The sequence below is a fragment of the Tachypleus tridentatus genome, chromosome 4, assembly GCF_004210375.1.
Source record: "Tachypleus tridentatus isolate NWPU-2018 chromosome 4, ASM421037v1, whole genome shotgun sequence".
In the NCBI taxonomy this organism is placed as follows: Eukaryota; Metazoa; Arthropoda; class Merostomata; order Xiphosura; family Limulidae; genus Tachypleus; species Tachypleus tridentatus.
Window position 1 is genome coordinate 108,402,596 of NC_134828.1, and position 13,401 is coordinate 108,415,996.

At 38.0% G+C, this 13,401-nt stretch overlaps 1 protein-coding gene across 2 annotated transcripts in view; it reads left to right on the forward strand.

Annotated features, from left to right (window-relative positions):
- LOC143249864 (uncharacterized) overlaps positions 1–13,401 on the forward strand; it is an 83,074-nt gene that overhangs the window by 57,910 nt on the left and 11,763 nt on the right. For both annotated transcript variants that reach the window (XM_076500427.1, XM_076500425.1), the window contains exons 3-5: positions 5,526–5,666; positions 7,645–7,789; positions 12,015–12,202. In XM_076500427.1, coding sequence (XP_076356542.1) covers positions 5,526–5,666; positions 7,645–7,789; positions 12,015–12,202 — 474 coding nt within the window. The remainder of the gene's footprint in view (positions 1–5,525; positions 5,667–7,644; positions 7,790–12,014; positions 12,203–13,401) is intronic.

The following is a 13,401-nucleotide window of genomic DNA, read 5'->3' on the forward strand; positions in this document are numbered from 1 at the left end:
TACGAGTCGAACGCCTTAACCCACCTGGTCATGCCGGGCTATAGTAGGCAAAATACAAATAGCTCATTGTGTAACTTATTAAACAAAATATGCTTAGTATCCAAGACAGTAGAATAGCGTTATTGGAAAAGAAACTTTGTCCATAATAACAGTCTGTTCCTGGAGAGTCTCAACAAGAGAAAGGATAAAGTAATTTCACATTATCCAGCGCAATCTTGAGCCAAGGAAGGTTATTTTGAGCTGTCAAAGCAGTTGACTTTAGCCTACATAGAGTGTTATTACACCTGTGTTTTTTGTAGCAGAGTATATGAGAAAGCTGTTTGGGAAACCATATCAAGACATAAGCTAGTGTAATTCTCATTTAAATTATTTTTGCCTAATGTAAATCATATTTGAAAACTGCAGCGTTTTTATTCGATTTCCAGTTGTTTCAGGGTTGTATATAAATATATCGTGTTTTGGAAGGTATATTTTTTTGATATTCCGCAGCTACCTAATTAGAACTTCTTCTGTAAGAAATTTAATCCATCCTGCAAAGTGTTCTGCTTTTAAAATTGCAAAAATGTTGAAAATTTGGTAGTCATACAAGGAAAACACACAAACTAACAGAAGTAGTTTGTAAGATAGTTTAATGTTTTGAAGTTTAAGTTTACACTGAACATATATGGAGAATTCATAAAGCAATCTGCAATTAAGTATTGCTGCATCGTGAGTTATGTTACGTTTAGAACAAACGTTTTGGTCGATGACAAATTTCTGACCAGTGGACAATGCTGGAGAGATGTCTTAAAGCACTTTCCGAAGAAGAAGAGACTTGGCAAAGCCTGGTTGTTAGGGCGCTCGACTTGCAACCTACAGATAGCGAGTTCAAAGTCCTTTCACCCAACATGCTCGCCCTTTAGGGTTGCTGTCAGGGCCAGCAATCCCAGCGGCCGACCCTGTTTGGGAATAAGACTGAAAGGAGATAAAGAATCGCACAGGAAGATATGAGTGCTTATTTTGAATTTCGCAAAAAGCTACTCGAGCGCTATCTGCGCTAGCCATCCCAAGGTTAGCAGTATAAGACTAGAGGGAAAGCAGCTAGTCATCACCACCCACCGCCAACTCTTGGGCTACTCTTTTACCAACGATTTATGGGCTTGACCGTTACATTATAACGCCCCCAAGGCTGGAATGGCGAGCATGTTTGATGTGACTGGGCTTCGAACCTGCGACTCTCGGACTGCGACTCTAGTGCCTTAACCACCTCGCCATGCCAGGAAGATATGATGACAAAGGACACCACATTTGAAGAAGGATGTACTTCAATGTCTTCCATAGAACTAAAAGCACTTCCATTTCTTTTAGGTTTAGGACAATAATGGCTTCCAAAATCACACTTCAACCGAACCCTGAGCAATAGTCTTCATTCACAAAATGATAGCTATGGTTGCGAAAGAGAACTCTCCGACTCAAAAGACCTTTATCACCTCGAATTTTTGGAATATTATCTTCTCAACTCTACTACAATATATGCTCAGATTTTTTTCTGATATTGGTCCACTAATTTCTGGATGCTTTCATGAGAAAGATGTCCAAAGAAACGAGATCACAACATCAATCTAGCCTCAATGGATATTTATATCTTTAGTCCTGGAAACCGGTTTTCGTGTAGTCTGTGGAAAGTTTATCAAACCTTCTGGTCTAAAAGTGATTTACAGAAGCTTGTTACAATGTAAAGTAATTTGATAACAATAGAAGAGAAAATTTAGTTAAGTGTGAAGACATCAAACTGATATATTTTTAGATCTGATCTAGGTAAGTAGTTTACTTTTGCAGACATGCTAACGATTTCAAATGACTGAGCGTAATGATTGTAGACAGAGCCCTTTCACAGTTTAAGTCCTTTCAGGTTTGCCAGAAACAAGACAATCTTGTGAACGTGGCCTCTTTTTTTCCAACTTGTGAACGATCGCATTGGTGTTTCTATGCCGCTTAGAAAACGAGAAATACCCATCTACGCGAGCGCTGATTGGCTGACAAGCACTGATAACGTAACTATGGATTCCCACACGTACCTAGTTATGGAGAAGCACCGCACTAAAACTATTGGTAGACGTCGGAGATACAAATATTTTTTTATTATTTCAAGCACAAACATGATTATCGCAAGTTGCCATTTGGACTATGTCTTTTATTTATTATCAAAATTTATTTGCATCTCACTAGAAATTTTCTTTTCACCCCTTTCAAGCCCTAGGGGAACAATTTATCACTTTATTGTATAGGCCTATATAATATATAATAATTTGGGAGTTGCAACAAGTCATAATATTTGTCTGTATGAGTGTATAGTCGTAACGTATACACTAAACTAGTAATGAGTACGCTTAAATCGTAATGGTTGGCATCTCTGCTTTCGTCAGGAGTCAATATTAAACAATCACAGTGAGGATGGTCGATGATGCAGGAAATGATTTCAACGACAGCACGAGACCCAGAATAACGTTTTTCTAAAGTGCATGAACTTCCCTGAAAGAGGACTGAAACCGGCCTGAAGGATTGATTGTTTTATTGTTATTTGAATTTCGCGCAAAGCTATACGAGGGCTATCTGCGCTAGCTCTCCCAAATTTAGCAGTGTAAGACTAGAGGGAAAGCAACTAGTCATCAACACCCACTGCCAACTCTTGGGCTATTATTTTATCAACGAATAGTGGGATTGACCAGAACGTTATAACGTCCCGCGACTGAAAGGGCGAGCATATTTAGTGCGACGGGGATTCTAACCCACGACCCTTTGTTTACGTGTCGAGTGCCTTAACAACCTGGCCATGCTGGGCCCGTCCTGAAGGATTCACTTGTTTTAACCACTCGCACCATTATACAGTAGTGTGTTGTCCCTCAGTCAGTCAGTATATCCTAGAATAAAATGAGGTACGTTAGCAAAACGTGCGCATGGCATGAAACACAAGAAGAATTATGCCCTCTTAGGCAGCAACATAACCTGAAATATAAACTTCGAAAACAAAGAAGAAAAATATTCGTTACCTTTAATTTTGGTTTTATTTATTTTTGAAACAACACTTTCAGGGGCCCTGCTCAAGTACATCCAGACTTTAGTGCCACCCTCCATTATTCAAGACAAAACACATAGATACACCTGTTTAGTATGAACATTGATTACACTGTTTATCCTTAAACATTAGTAATTACGTTGTGTATTTCATGAAGATATTACAGTGTATTTTCAATCAAAATTTAGTTAATATACCCAAGACTAATCACAGCAACAGCCACATTCTTCTTCGTTCTGGATTAGAAAAAATACAAACTCCATAATATTATTCTCTCTCTGGTATGAAAGTGGTATAAAAAACACGCGAAACTGTTACGAGAATCCGAGAATGATGTATGGGAGAGTAGCTATTGAAGACGGTAATTATCCTTACATGAGAACATTTCTTATTTACACTTTTGTACCAACGCAGGTGATGAAGTCAGCTCGTTTTATTTATTTACAAACTCCATTAAAACGTATAAAAATGCTATAAAACGCTAGATTTTCTCACTGATATTAAATATGTGCGACAATGAAAACATACATTGTAACTATTATACGCTCTGGAAACAGTAAGTTTCGTAATAAACCAGGCTCTATTTTCACATGCATTGTTAAAAAATGAGGAAATTGTAGCACGTTGCATTTAAGTTGTTTTCTTTCCAAAATAATAATAATAATAAAACGTGCAGAATAATCTCACTGTTTGTGGTTGTTTTCATGTAGAAAACCCTTTGAAAGTAAACTGTGTTGAAATGGCAATGTTTGGTAACGGTGCTGAATATTTAGATATAATCTGTTGAAACTTTAGTTGGTGGATGTGCTTTGCAGTGAAATCCACTGATGCGGTAAAATCGAGAACTCAAAATACTGTGTTTGTGACAATGGCAAACTACTTGTTTTACGATCTACACTCATCAACGAACGTAAATATGTTTTCTTTTTCGAGAAACATGGTGTTTTTATAACAACAGTTATCGTTATGTTCATCGTATGAAAGATATCAGATTCTTTGAAATGTTCGTTGGTTGACAAGAATTCGTGATACAGACTTTCCTGTGTTTTATTTAGGATAATATTTTGGAGTATCAGGCAGGTGGCAGCACTGTCCATGTAATAATGTTTCGCATTGTTAATCAGAATGGTATTTTAAATGTGATCAGAACATTACAGTGCTGTACACAGTTTCCTTCTATAACAATATCTATGTAATGACAAGTTCTGTAACTATCATAGTAAAAAAGTTGAATTTCTACTACTTTCTTCTGCTTATTTTCTTATTATGTGATAACTGAAAAACTAAAACAGTGATGTCAACCAGTGTCACTAGGTCGACATGGTTTGAAACGGGGTATCCGCTTTTATATGTATTATTAGCTACTAAATTAATAATTAAAATATAAAAAATTGTAATTCTATTGACGTCAGTTTTGTTAAAAACTTAAATACAGAGTGTAACAGGAATTGTTTGTTTGTTTTTGAATTTCGCGCAAAGCTACACGAGGGCGATCTGCACGAGACGTCCCTAATTTAGCAGAGTAAAACTAGAGAGAAGGCAGCTACTCATCACCACCCACCGCCAACTCTTGACCTACTCTTTTGCCAACGAGTAATGGGATTGACCGTCACATTATAACGCTCCTACGGCTGAAAGGACGAGTATGTTTGGTGCGACGGGTACTCGAACTCGCGACCTTCAGATAACCAGTCGAGTGCCTTAACTACCTGGCCATGCTAGGCCTAACAGCAATTACCAGTCGATAATAGTTAACCAATAAATATTAAGTTGGAACCACATTCTGCTTAAAACTTAGTTATAAATACAACCTTCCTATGTTTATTGAAACACTGTATTGAAAATAATAACAAGCAAAAAGTAAAGAAAAATTTTTTTCGAAAAAATAAGTAAATATATTGATGGCTGATATTAGTATTTTAAAACATTGCAAGCAAGAGAATAAGGAAGAGACTTTCATTACCTCTACATAATAGCCCAGGCACAAACTGTCGTAAAATATTAACAGGCAATAATTAATATATAGCAATATATGCAACTATTCAGTCCGGTATGGCCAGGTGGGTTAAAGCGTTCGACTCGTAATCCGAGAGTCGCGGGTTCGAATCTCTGTAACACCAAACATGCTCGCCCTTTTAACCGTGAGGGTGTTATAATTTTACGGTCAGTTCCACTATTCGTTGGTAAAAGAGTAGCCCAAGAGTTGGTGGTGGGTGGTGATGACTAGCTGTGTTCCCTGTAGTTTTACACTGCTAAATTAGGGACGGCTAGCGCAGATAGCCCTCGTGTAGCTTCGTGCGAAATTCAAAACAAACAAGCAACTATTCAGTCACGATTGACTTGAATTTATCTTGTCTGTGAAAAACATAAACGTATCCCAATAAAGGTGTTTGTTGCAGGTTATAATCACTATAAGAATGTACAAGTTTTATCTTTACAGCTAATTAACGTATTTCTTCTCTCTCTTTAGTTAGACAACCCGGTGAGTCATGCACTATTGATGAGCAGTGTGAGTTCAGTGTCATGAATTCGGTGTGTGAAACAGGAATATGCGCGTGCAGAGATAACTTCACACTGTTTCGGGACTTCAATGTCTCCACATGTATTTCAGGTACTTCAAAAGTAAACATTCATCATACTTACCAGCATTATACAATTACTTTAACTGGAAAGGGTTCTTTTCTGCTAAAATTGGAGAGTTATTACGGAAAACGGCTGGAACACGAGTCGAAAATTGTTAAAATGATAGAAAAAAAGTGTATATTTATAGTTTTGTAATTTTTTAAAGACTTTAGTTGAGACATTTAAAACTAGAGTAATACTCAGACGAGTGTATACCTAGGCCAAGCATAGATTATCATATCCATGATGACGAGAAACCCACTTGAAGTAAAAATGTATTCTCAAGATGGCTGGTATGGGTATTAAAACTTTAATTACAATAAAGTACGGAACAATGTTTCGACCTTCTTGGGTCATATTCAGCAGCTGTGAGCAGTTAGAAGTGAATCAAGTTGTACTTAAATAATTGATTTAACCTGAAGATGATCTAAGAAGGTTGAAACGTGGTTCTGTAGTTTATTTTAATAAAAAGTTTTGATACCCATGCCAGCCGTCTTCAGATTATCATATTCTATTGTAAAAAAATACGAAAATTAGGCCTATGTCCGTAGTTTTCAACCGACACAGACAATTTTTTGGCAGAACGATGAGTGGTAATATTCTATACATATCTCCATCAAGTATCATCCAAATACGAGCACATTTTACTGAATTTTAAAGGGAAAATAGTGTGGAAAATCGGTCCCAATGTTAACAGATAGAGATGGATTTATTTTTGTGATCTTTGCTGTGATCTTGATCGTTGAAAAGCTAATCACAGCTAAGTTAGATCACAGTCTAAATCTATACCATATTTCGTCTAAATTCATTATTCAACTGTTTTCAAGAAAGTTTACTGACAAACATACACACATACTGGGGTGAAAACACAACCTGCGTCTACCTTCGGTGACAGAACTAACAAAGAGGCCTGATTACTGACTTGAAAATACTTTATTAGGCCTGGATCGAACGTCACCTGGTGGTTTGCGTCCCTTTGCATAAAATCCTACAGGAGCACTGATTAGAGCCCACACCTCGGGCACGCAGTATTAATTATATTCAGCTCTTAAGAAATAAGAAAATATATTAATATGTCCGTCATTATTACTGGACGCTATTTGATTTTGGTATGTCTCTGTTGAATAATATTTTACATACGTACACCATGTTTCATCAAAATCTGATAGTTTTTTTATTGAGTTAAAGAGCAAAAGTAATGTGAAAAATGGAGTACTAGTAAGAATCCATTCAGACGAGATGATTAAAATGGTATAACAGTATGTGAAAGTCCATGGAGGGAGTATCACTAGCGAGTCTAAGAATAACGAATCAAAGTCTAAGCTAGGGGTGACTAACCAGAAGAAGGATGGTAACAGAAGTGAGAAGAAGTCAACAGACAGAAGGGTGAAGAGGTACTGGGCTTGTTATGGGCACATTGCAGTGAGTGCACGTCTCTCATCAACAAGCAACAGCAGAAACATCAACATAAAACAGCTAAAACTACTATATGGTGTTGGTAGTGACACAAAATAGTAATTATAACCATGGTTCCTACTACCAGAAGAAGTAGAATAGAGACAAGTCATCAGATTCATCACGAGATGTGTTATAACTATGCTTAACCAGTGCACGACTGATGGTCACCTGATGTGAACAAATGGGTCATCTGTGCCAGTGATGGTTGGAGGTGGCAACAAACCACAACATGCCAGTAGGTGAAGGTTATGTCGTAGACAAGAAACTGAAGGTTCTACCACACATTGGATACAGCAATACACCAGTGAGGACCAGTTAAGTATCTGATGACCAAATGACGGACAAAGTACATCTGTGTGGGATAAATTTATGTTGTGATAACTCTGTGCTCTGTCAGAATATGTCTGTTTAGGATAATGGTAATAAGAGTAATCCGAATGTTTATTATCTCTTTTCATAGTGTTACTTGTCCCATTAAAAATAAATTAAGTGTAGGTGTTTTATGGCAGGTGGCCACATGGACATGGCCGAGGAATACGACAGTGAAGAGTCACCCTCTGGTAGCGGAATGGAGACCAACACTATGATTCCTATTGTTGTGTTTTTAGGAATCATGTTCGTTGGTATGTGCGTTGCTTTGCAGCTGTTTAGTAGGTAAGAAGATCAGTTGTGATTAGGTGAATAATAGTTTAGGAAGTATAAACAAATGGGAATTACCTATTTTGGTTTGTTTATTTATGAAAAATGATCAATTTCTATTTCATATTTTAAATATTCCATTCTAATTTTAAGTACGTACGTGGAATAGAGAATGTTACTTTTTTAATGTTTTAACGTTTCTAAAATAACCGAAGTTTATTAGAGATATTTATGTATCAAATGTTTTTAATATTATATCAATGTGGAATTTATAAGTGGCTTTATTTTTATACATTGTATCTTATAATGTGTGTTTATTACAGAATTAATTTCTTTCTAAAGTTCTCCATTCATAAGTATTTAAAATCGAACGACTTATATGAACAGAAATAATTAAAGGACAGCCCGAAACATGAAGTAGGGTCATATTAACTAGGGGTTTTATATAATACCCAAAGTGTCTTGATGTTCAAATGAGCGGTTGAAGAATACTTTTTTTTTTACTAGATTAACAACTCAATATTTGTTCTGAGTTTAAATTTATAAACATAGAAAATGTGGGAGAACAGAATGGCTGCGCTACTTTTAAATGATCTTCATATGAATAGTTGCAAACCTAATAACATTCCATATCCGGTAGTTCTCAAAATTCTTAAATCACGGACCATGTCGATCCCGTAAAAGCTTGCTTATCTTTAACTTGAGACATTCCATTATTGATATAAAATTAATCTTATATAGGCGCGACCTCAAAACTTTATGTTCACTTTAGACGACGCAACAACAGTTCATTGTAGGTTTGCTCTAAAACAAGCAAGCTGTTTGTAAATGTATAAAACATATTATACACAGTAGCTTTTAAGAGACTGTGATGTCAGTGGTATCTTAGCAACCTCTCCTTCCATCTATAACAGCCCCAAAATAATCAATAACTCGGGTACATTGACCTCCGGTAAAAGTTAAAGTAATTTACTAAGAATCGATACATTCAACTCAGCTATTGCCTGTAATGAAGGTGAATCAGTATTGAATATTTTAATAAATTCCCCAGTTTTGTAAAATTGAGGGAAACACTGCTGATTAATATTATTTAGGCTTCAAAACAATTAGGGTTAACTATGACTCAAAGTCGTCTGTGATATTTTAACAGAGTATCCTTTCCGCTAATGATTGCAGTCATAATTACCTGTCTAAGAATTTTCATTTGTTTGGATGAGTTTTTGAATTTTCTCCAATTTACAGTTAACAGCCGTTCAGGATACTAGATATACCGCACTTGGTATGAAAACTGTGCTTTCAGCTGGCGACTTTCTTTCTTGCGAGGTGGGGGAAAAAGCAATTCGTTCGCTTTTATATTTTTATATACTTTGTGAGAACTTTTACGTCGGTTTATCATGAAGGATGAAATCTAAAGTTTAAATGGCGTGGAAGCTTAAAGCTACAGAAGGATCTAAGATCCTTATAGCGGGTAATTCTACAGCGAGAAGTATAATCCATGACGTAGGTAAATCCATAGCGTATTATATGATCCTTGGAGCAAGTAAGCCCACGTTGTATCGTAAGATTTTTAGTGGATGTAAACTGTTGCACGGCTCACGATTCATAATCAGTTTATTAAAAGTTAGAGTTTGTGGAATGTTCTATTTGTAGTGTTGGTTCTAACCTCTTCCCGAGGAAGGTTTGAAGTGGGTTAAATTTAAATTTGAGGAACTGAACTGCACTGCACATTTTATCATAATGTATACTCTTAAAAAAAAGAAACGCAAAAGGGATATTTTGTTATTTTAAAGAGAAATATATGTAATAACGTTACAAGCTCAGAGTATGTGATGTTACACGTGTTAAGGCACTGATTGTCAGACCAAAATGACAATAAAAGTTGTGCACTTTAAAAACGGAGGAAAACATCGGATTTTTTCGCCAAAACGCATGCTTGTCCAATAAATTTGTTTGAGAGATCTGCATGTTCTGCAAGTGCAACATGTGCAAACTCCCTATAAAAGTGACGGGTTCTCGGTTTCCATAGCTCAGTGTTAAGCCACCGACACGCAATACAGTAACGCCAAGACTGACTGAAGCACAATGCAACAACGCCATTGGTCGATGGAAGCAGGCGAATCTCGATCAGATGTTGCCAGAGCTGTGAATGTCCACCCAAGCACCATCACAAGGCTATGGAATCGTCACCAACAACATGGATCAACTCGTGACCGTCCACGATCTGGCAGACCTCGTGTGACCACGCCCACACAAGATCGCAACATCCGGTTATGTCACCTTCGGGATAGGACCACCACTGCGACGTCTACTGTCTCAACCATACCAGGGCTGCGTAGGATTTCCGATCAGACCGTACGCAACCGTCTACGAGATGCAGGAATCCGACCTCGACGTCCAGTCAGAGGCGTCATCCTCACCCAGCAACATCGTCAAACACAGCTGCAGTGGACTCGGGCACATCGGGTATGGCCTCATCGACGATGGAGGCATGTTTGGTTCAGCGATGAATCACGTTTTATGCTTCGTAGGCAGGATGGAAGGACCCGTGTTTACCGTCGCCGAGGTGAACGTTTTGGAGCAAACTGTGTGCAGGATGTTGACAGATTTGGTGGTGGCAGCGTCATGATGTGGGCTGCCATCGCCTACAATGCCAGAACAGACCTTTTGCACATTCGAGGGAATCTTACGGCTCAACGATACGTCGACGAGATTCTTAGACCCCATGTGCAACCCATCATGGTAAACGTCAACGACGTTTTTCAACATGACAACGCCCGTCCTCACACAGCCCGACTCACCACTGTCTTCTTGAGACATCACAACATCAACGTTCTTCCCTGGCCCTCCAGATTACCAGATTTAAATCCCATCGAACATCTTTGGGACGAGTTGGACCGACGTTTGCGATGGCGACAACCTCAACCGCAGACTCTACCTCAGCTTGCAGCAGCTTTGCAGGCTGAGTTGACAGTCATTCCACGGGATGTGATTCGTCATCTCATCGCTTCCATGGGCAGGAGATGCCAAACAGTTATTGATGCTCACGGGGGGCATACTCGTTATTGACGTTGAGTGACGTTAAACTTCACCTAGTGAGCGTGGACTTCGCCTTTGCAGACTTTGGATGTTCAGCAGTGAATGTGCAAAGTTTCACACACGTCATACAGAACTACCCGGAATAAACTTGTTAACAATTTGTCTCATATTTTGCTTTTTGCGTTTCTTCTTTTGAAGAGTATATATTGTAGTATTTAAGAAGTGAAACAGTCTTAACAGTGAGCATTTATCGTTTGGTGAAGAGGCTATAGAGGAGGCTAAGGCCTAAGCAAGCTCTTCCGCCCTTGCCTGTTCGGTACACCAATTTTTTAGATCATTTAGTTTAGGTGTTTTACTTACCTAAGTGATCAGTGTATTGCGTCGTCTGTCCATGTTTGCTGCATAGTCATTAAATTGTAAACATTACACATCCACTCACTTGAATGTGGCATATAAAATTGTTGTCAGTTTCAGTAACTTATAATTGTTAGTTTATCGTATAAACGTTTGACTCTAATTTGTGGGCATAAAGTATAAGAACTGGTAACATTACTTTGGGAACTCCAGCAGTTGAAGTAACGGTGGTTTAACTAACACACACACGCGCACGGAACGATCAACTGGAACAATCACTAAATGTAGCGACGTGTGTAATTAAGCCTTTCTCTACAACCGTTGTATATAAGAAACTATCCCAGTAAACTCTTTAAAAACTGGGTAAAAGCATAAATATAAATTTTAATATTTCATTACTTATCAGCCACTTGAAACTGGTAAGTTCTCTGAAGCTGTAGAAAGATATCAGCTCTACTTGAACTGAAGCCATATTTCTCAAGGCAGGTAGCGATCTATACGTCTGCTTATGGCAAGTGTAAAAGCTAAAACAAATTATCATTTTTAACTCCACTAGAAGTAACATTTCCTCCAGTAAAATAATATTCACGATTTTTTTAACTTACGAATATTATTAACTAAAACTTATAAAAGGTTGACTTTACTTTGTGAAGATCTATAAAAAAAACTGATTTGTGTAACCTCGGAGACAAACGGTTCATTGGTCAGTTTGATCTTGGTCATAATCTTGGTTCACATTCAGTATGTTGATATCATTTACTTTCATCAGAGCAATGACCTACTTATTAAATACTTCAATGTGTTTCGGAGTGTTTTGAGAGCTCAAACAATTAACAAGATATTCTGACAGGGCCCGATTCCGTAACCAGCGAACCATTTTCAACTCTCCTCATCCACGGTTGATGCACATCAAGTTGGGAAAGAAGCGCAAGGGAAGCAGCAAACGCGCCAGTCACGCGAGCCTCCACGTGCCAGGATCCAGGAGGCCAAGCACCTACTCGCAACGCTCTCATCCTTCTCCGCGCTCTCTGCGTTCAGGTAAGTGGACTGGTATTTACGTGAAACGTTTTACGTTTAATTTGCGATGACGAGAAACCCACGTGAAGTAAAAGTTTGTGCTCAAGATGGCTGCTATGGGTATTATAATTTTAATTAAAAATGTACAGAACAATGTTTCGACCTTCTTAAGTTATCCTTAGGCTAACAAAGGGAGTTCGAAACTGACCATTACTAGGCACTTCTTTAAGACGAGAGTGTAAACGGGTACGAAAGTGTAGGGGCGCTGCAGTTAGATGTTAGGTTATTAATTAGTACAGGTATAGTTAGTTAGTTAGTTATCACCATTAGATTCCATCAAGGAACATAGGGCCGCAATCGCTTGCGGATTCTTCAACAGGTATTTAAATGAGTGGGTTGTTAGCCCACTGCACCGAGCCGTCCCTAATTTAGTAGTGTAAGACTAGAGGGAAGGCAGCTAGTCATCACCACCCACCGCCAACTCTTGGGCTACTCTTTTACCAACGAATAGTGGGATTGACCGTCAGATTATAACGCCCCCACGGCTGGGAGGGCAAGCATGTTTAGCGCGACGCGGGCGAGAACCCGCGACCCTCGGATTACGAGTCGCACGCCTTAAGCGCTTGGCCATGCCAGGCCAGTACAGGTATAAAGATGTTCATTTATATTGGTTGAACCTTTATTTGAGTTGTATAAGTAGGGCTTCTTTGATTTTACGTTTGTTTATAATTGTTTCTCTACTTAATATCTGGGTGTTTTCTATGGTTATGTTGTGTTTATTTGATTTGCAGTGTTCGAAAACGTGTGAAGGTATTTTTTTATGTTCTTTGAATCTGGTTTCCATTTTTCTACTTGTTTCTCCAATATAGAAGTCGTGGCAGTTATTACATTGTATTTTATAAATAATGTTGGTGTTGTGTCTGTCAGTGTAGTTTTGCACCTGGTTTTTGAATAAATTTGGTGGAATGTTGTGTTTTGTTGTAAGTTTTTTCCAGATGTTGGTTATTTTTTCGCTGATATCTGAAACATATGGTATACAGCAGTATAAGGTTTTGTAGTTTGTTGTATTTTGGGATTTATTATCATTTGTTTGTTGTTGATTGTGTTGTTGGTCTAGATGTGTGCATCTAATTTTCCAACAGTTTTTGGAGGAAATTTGTTGATGTTAATGAAGTGTTGTTTTATTTTGTTAATTTCATTGTTAATTTTATCAGGTAAAC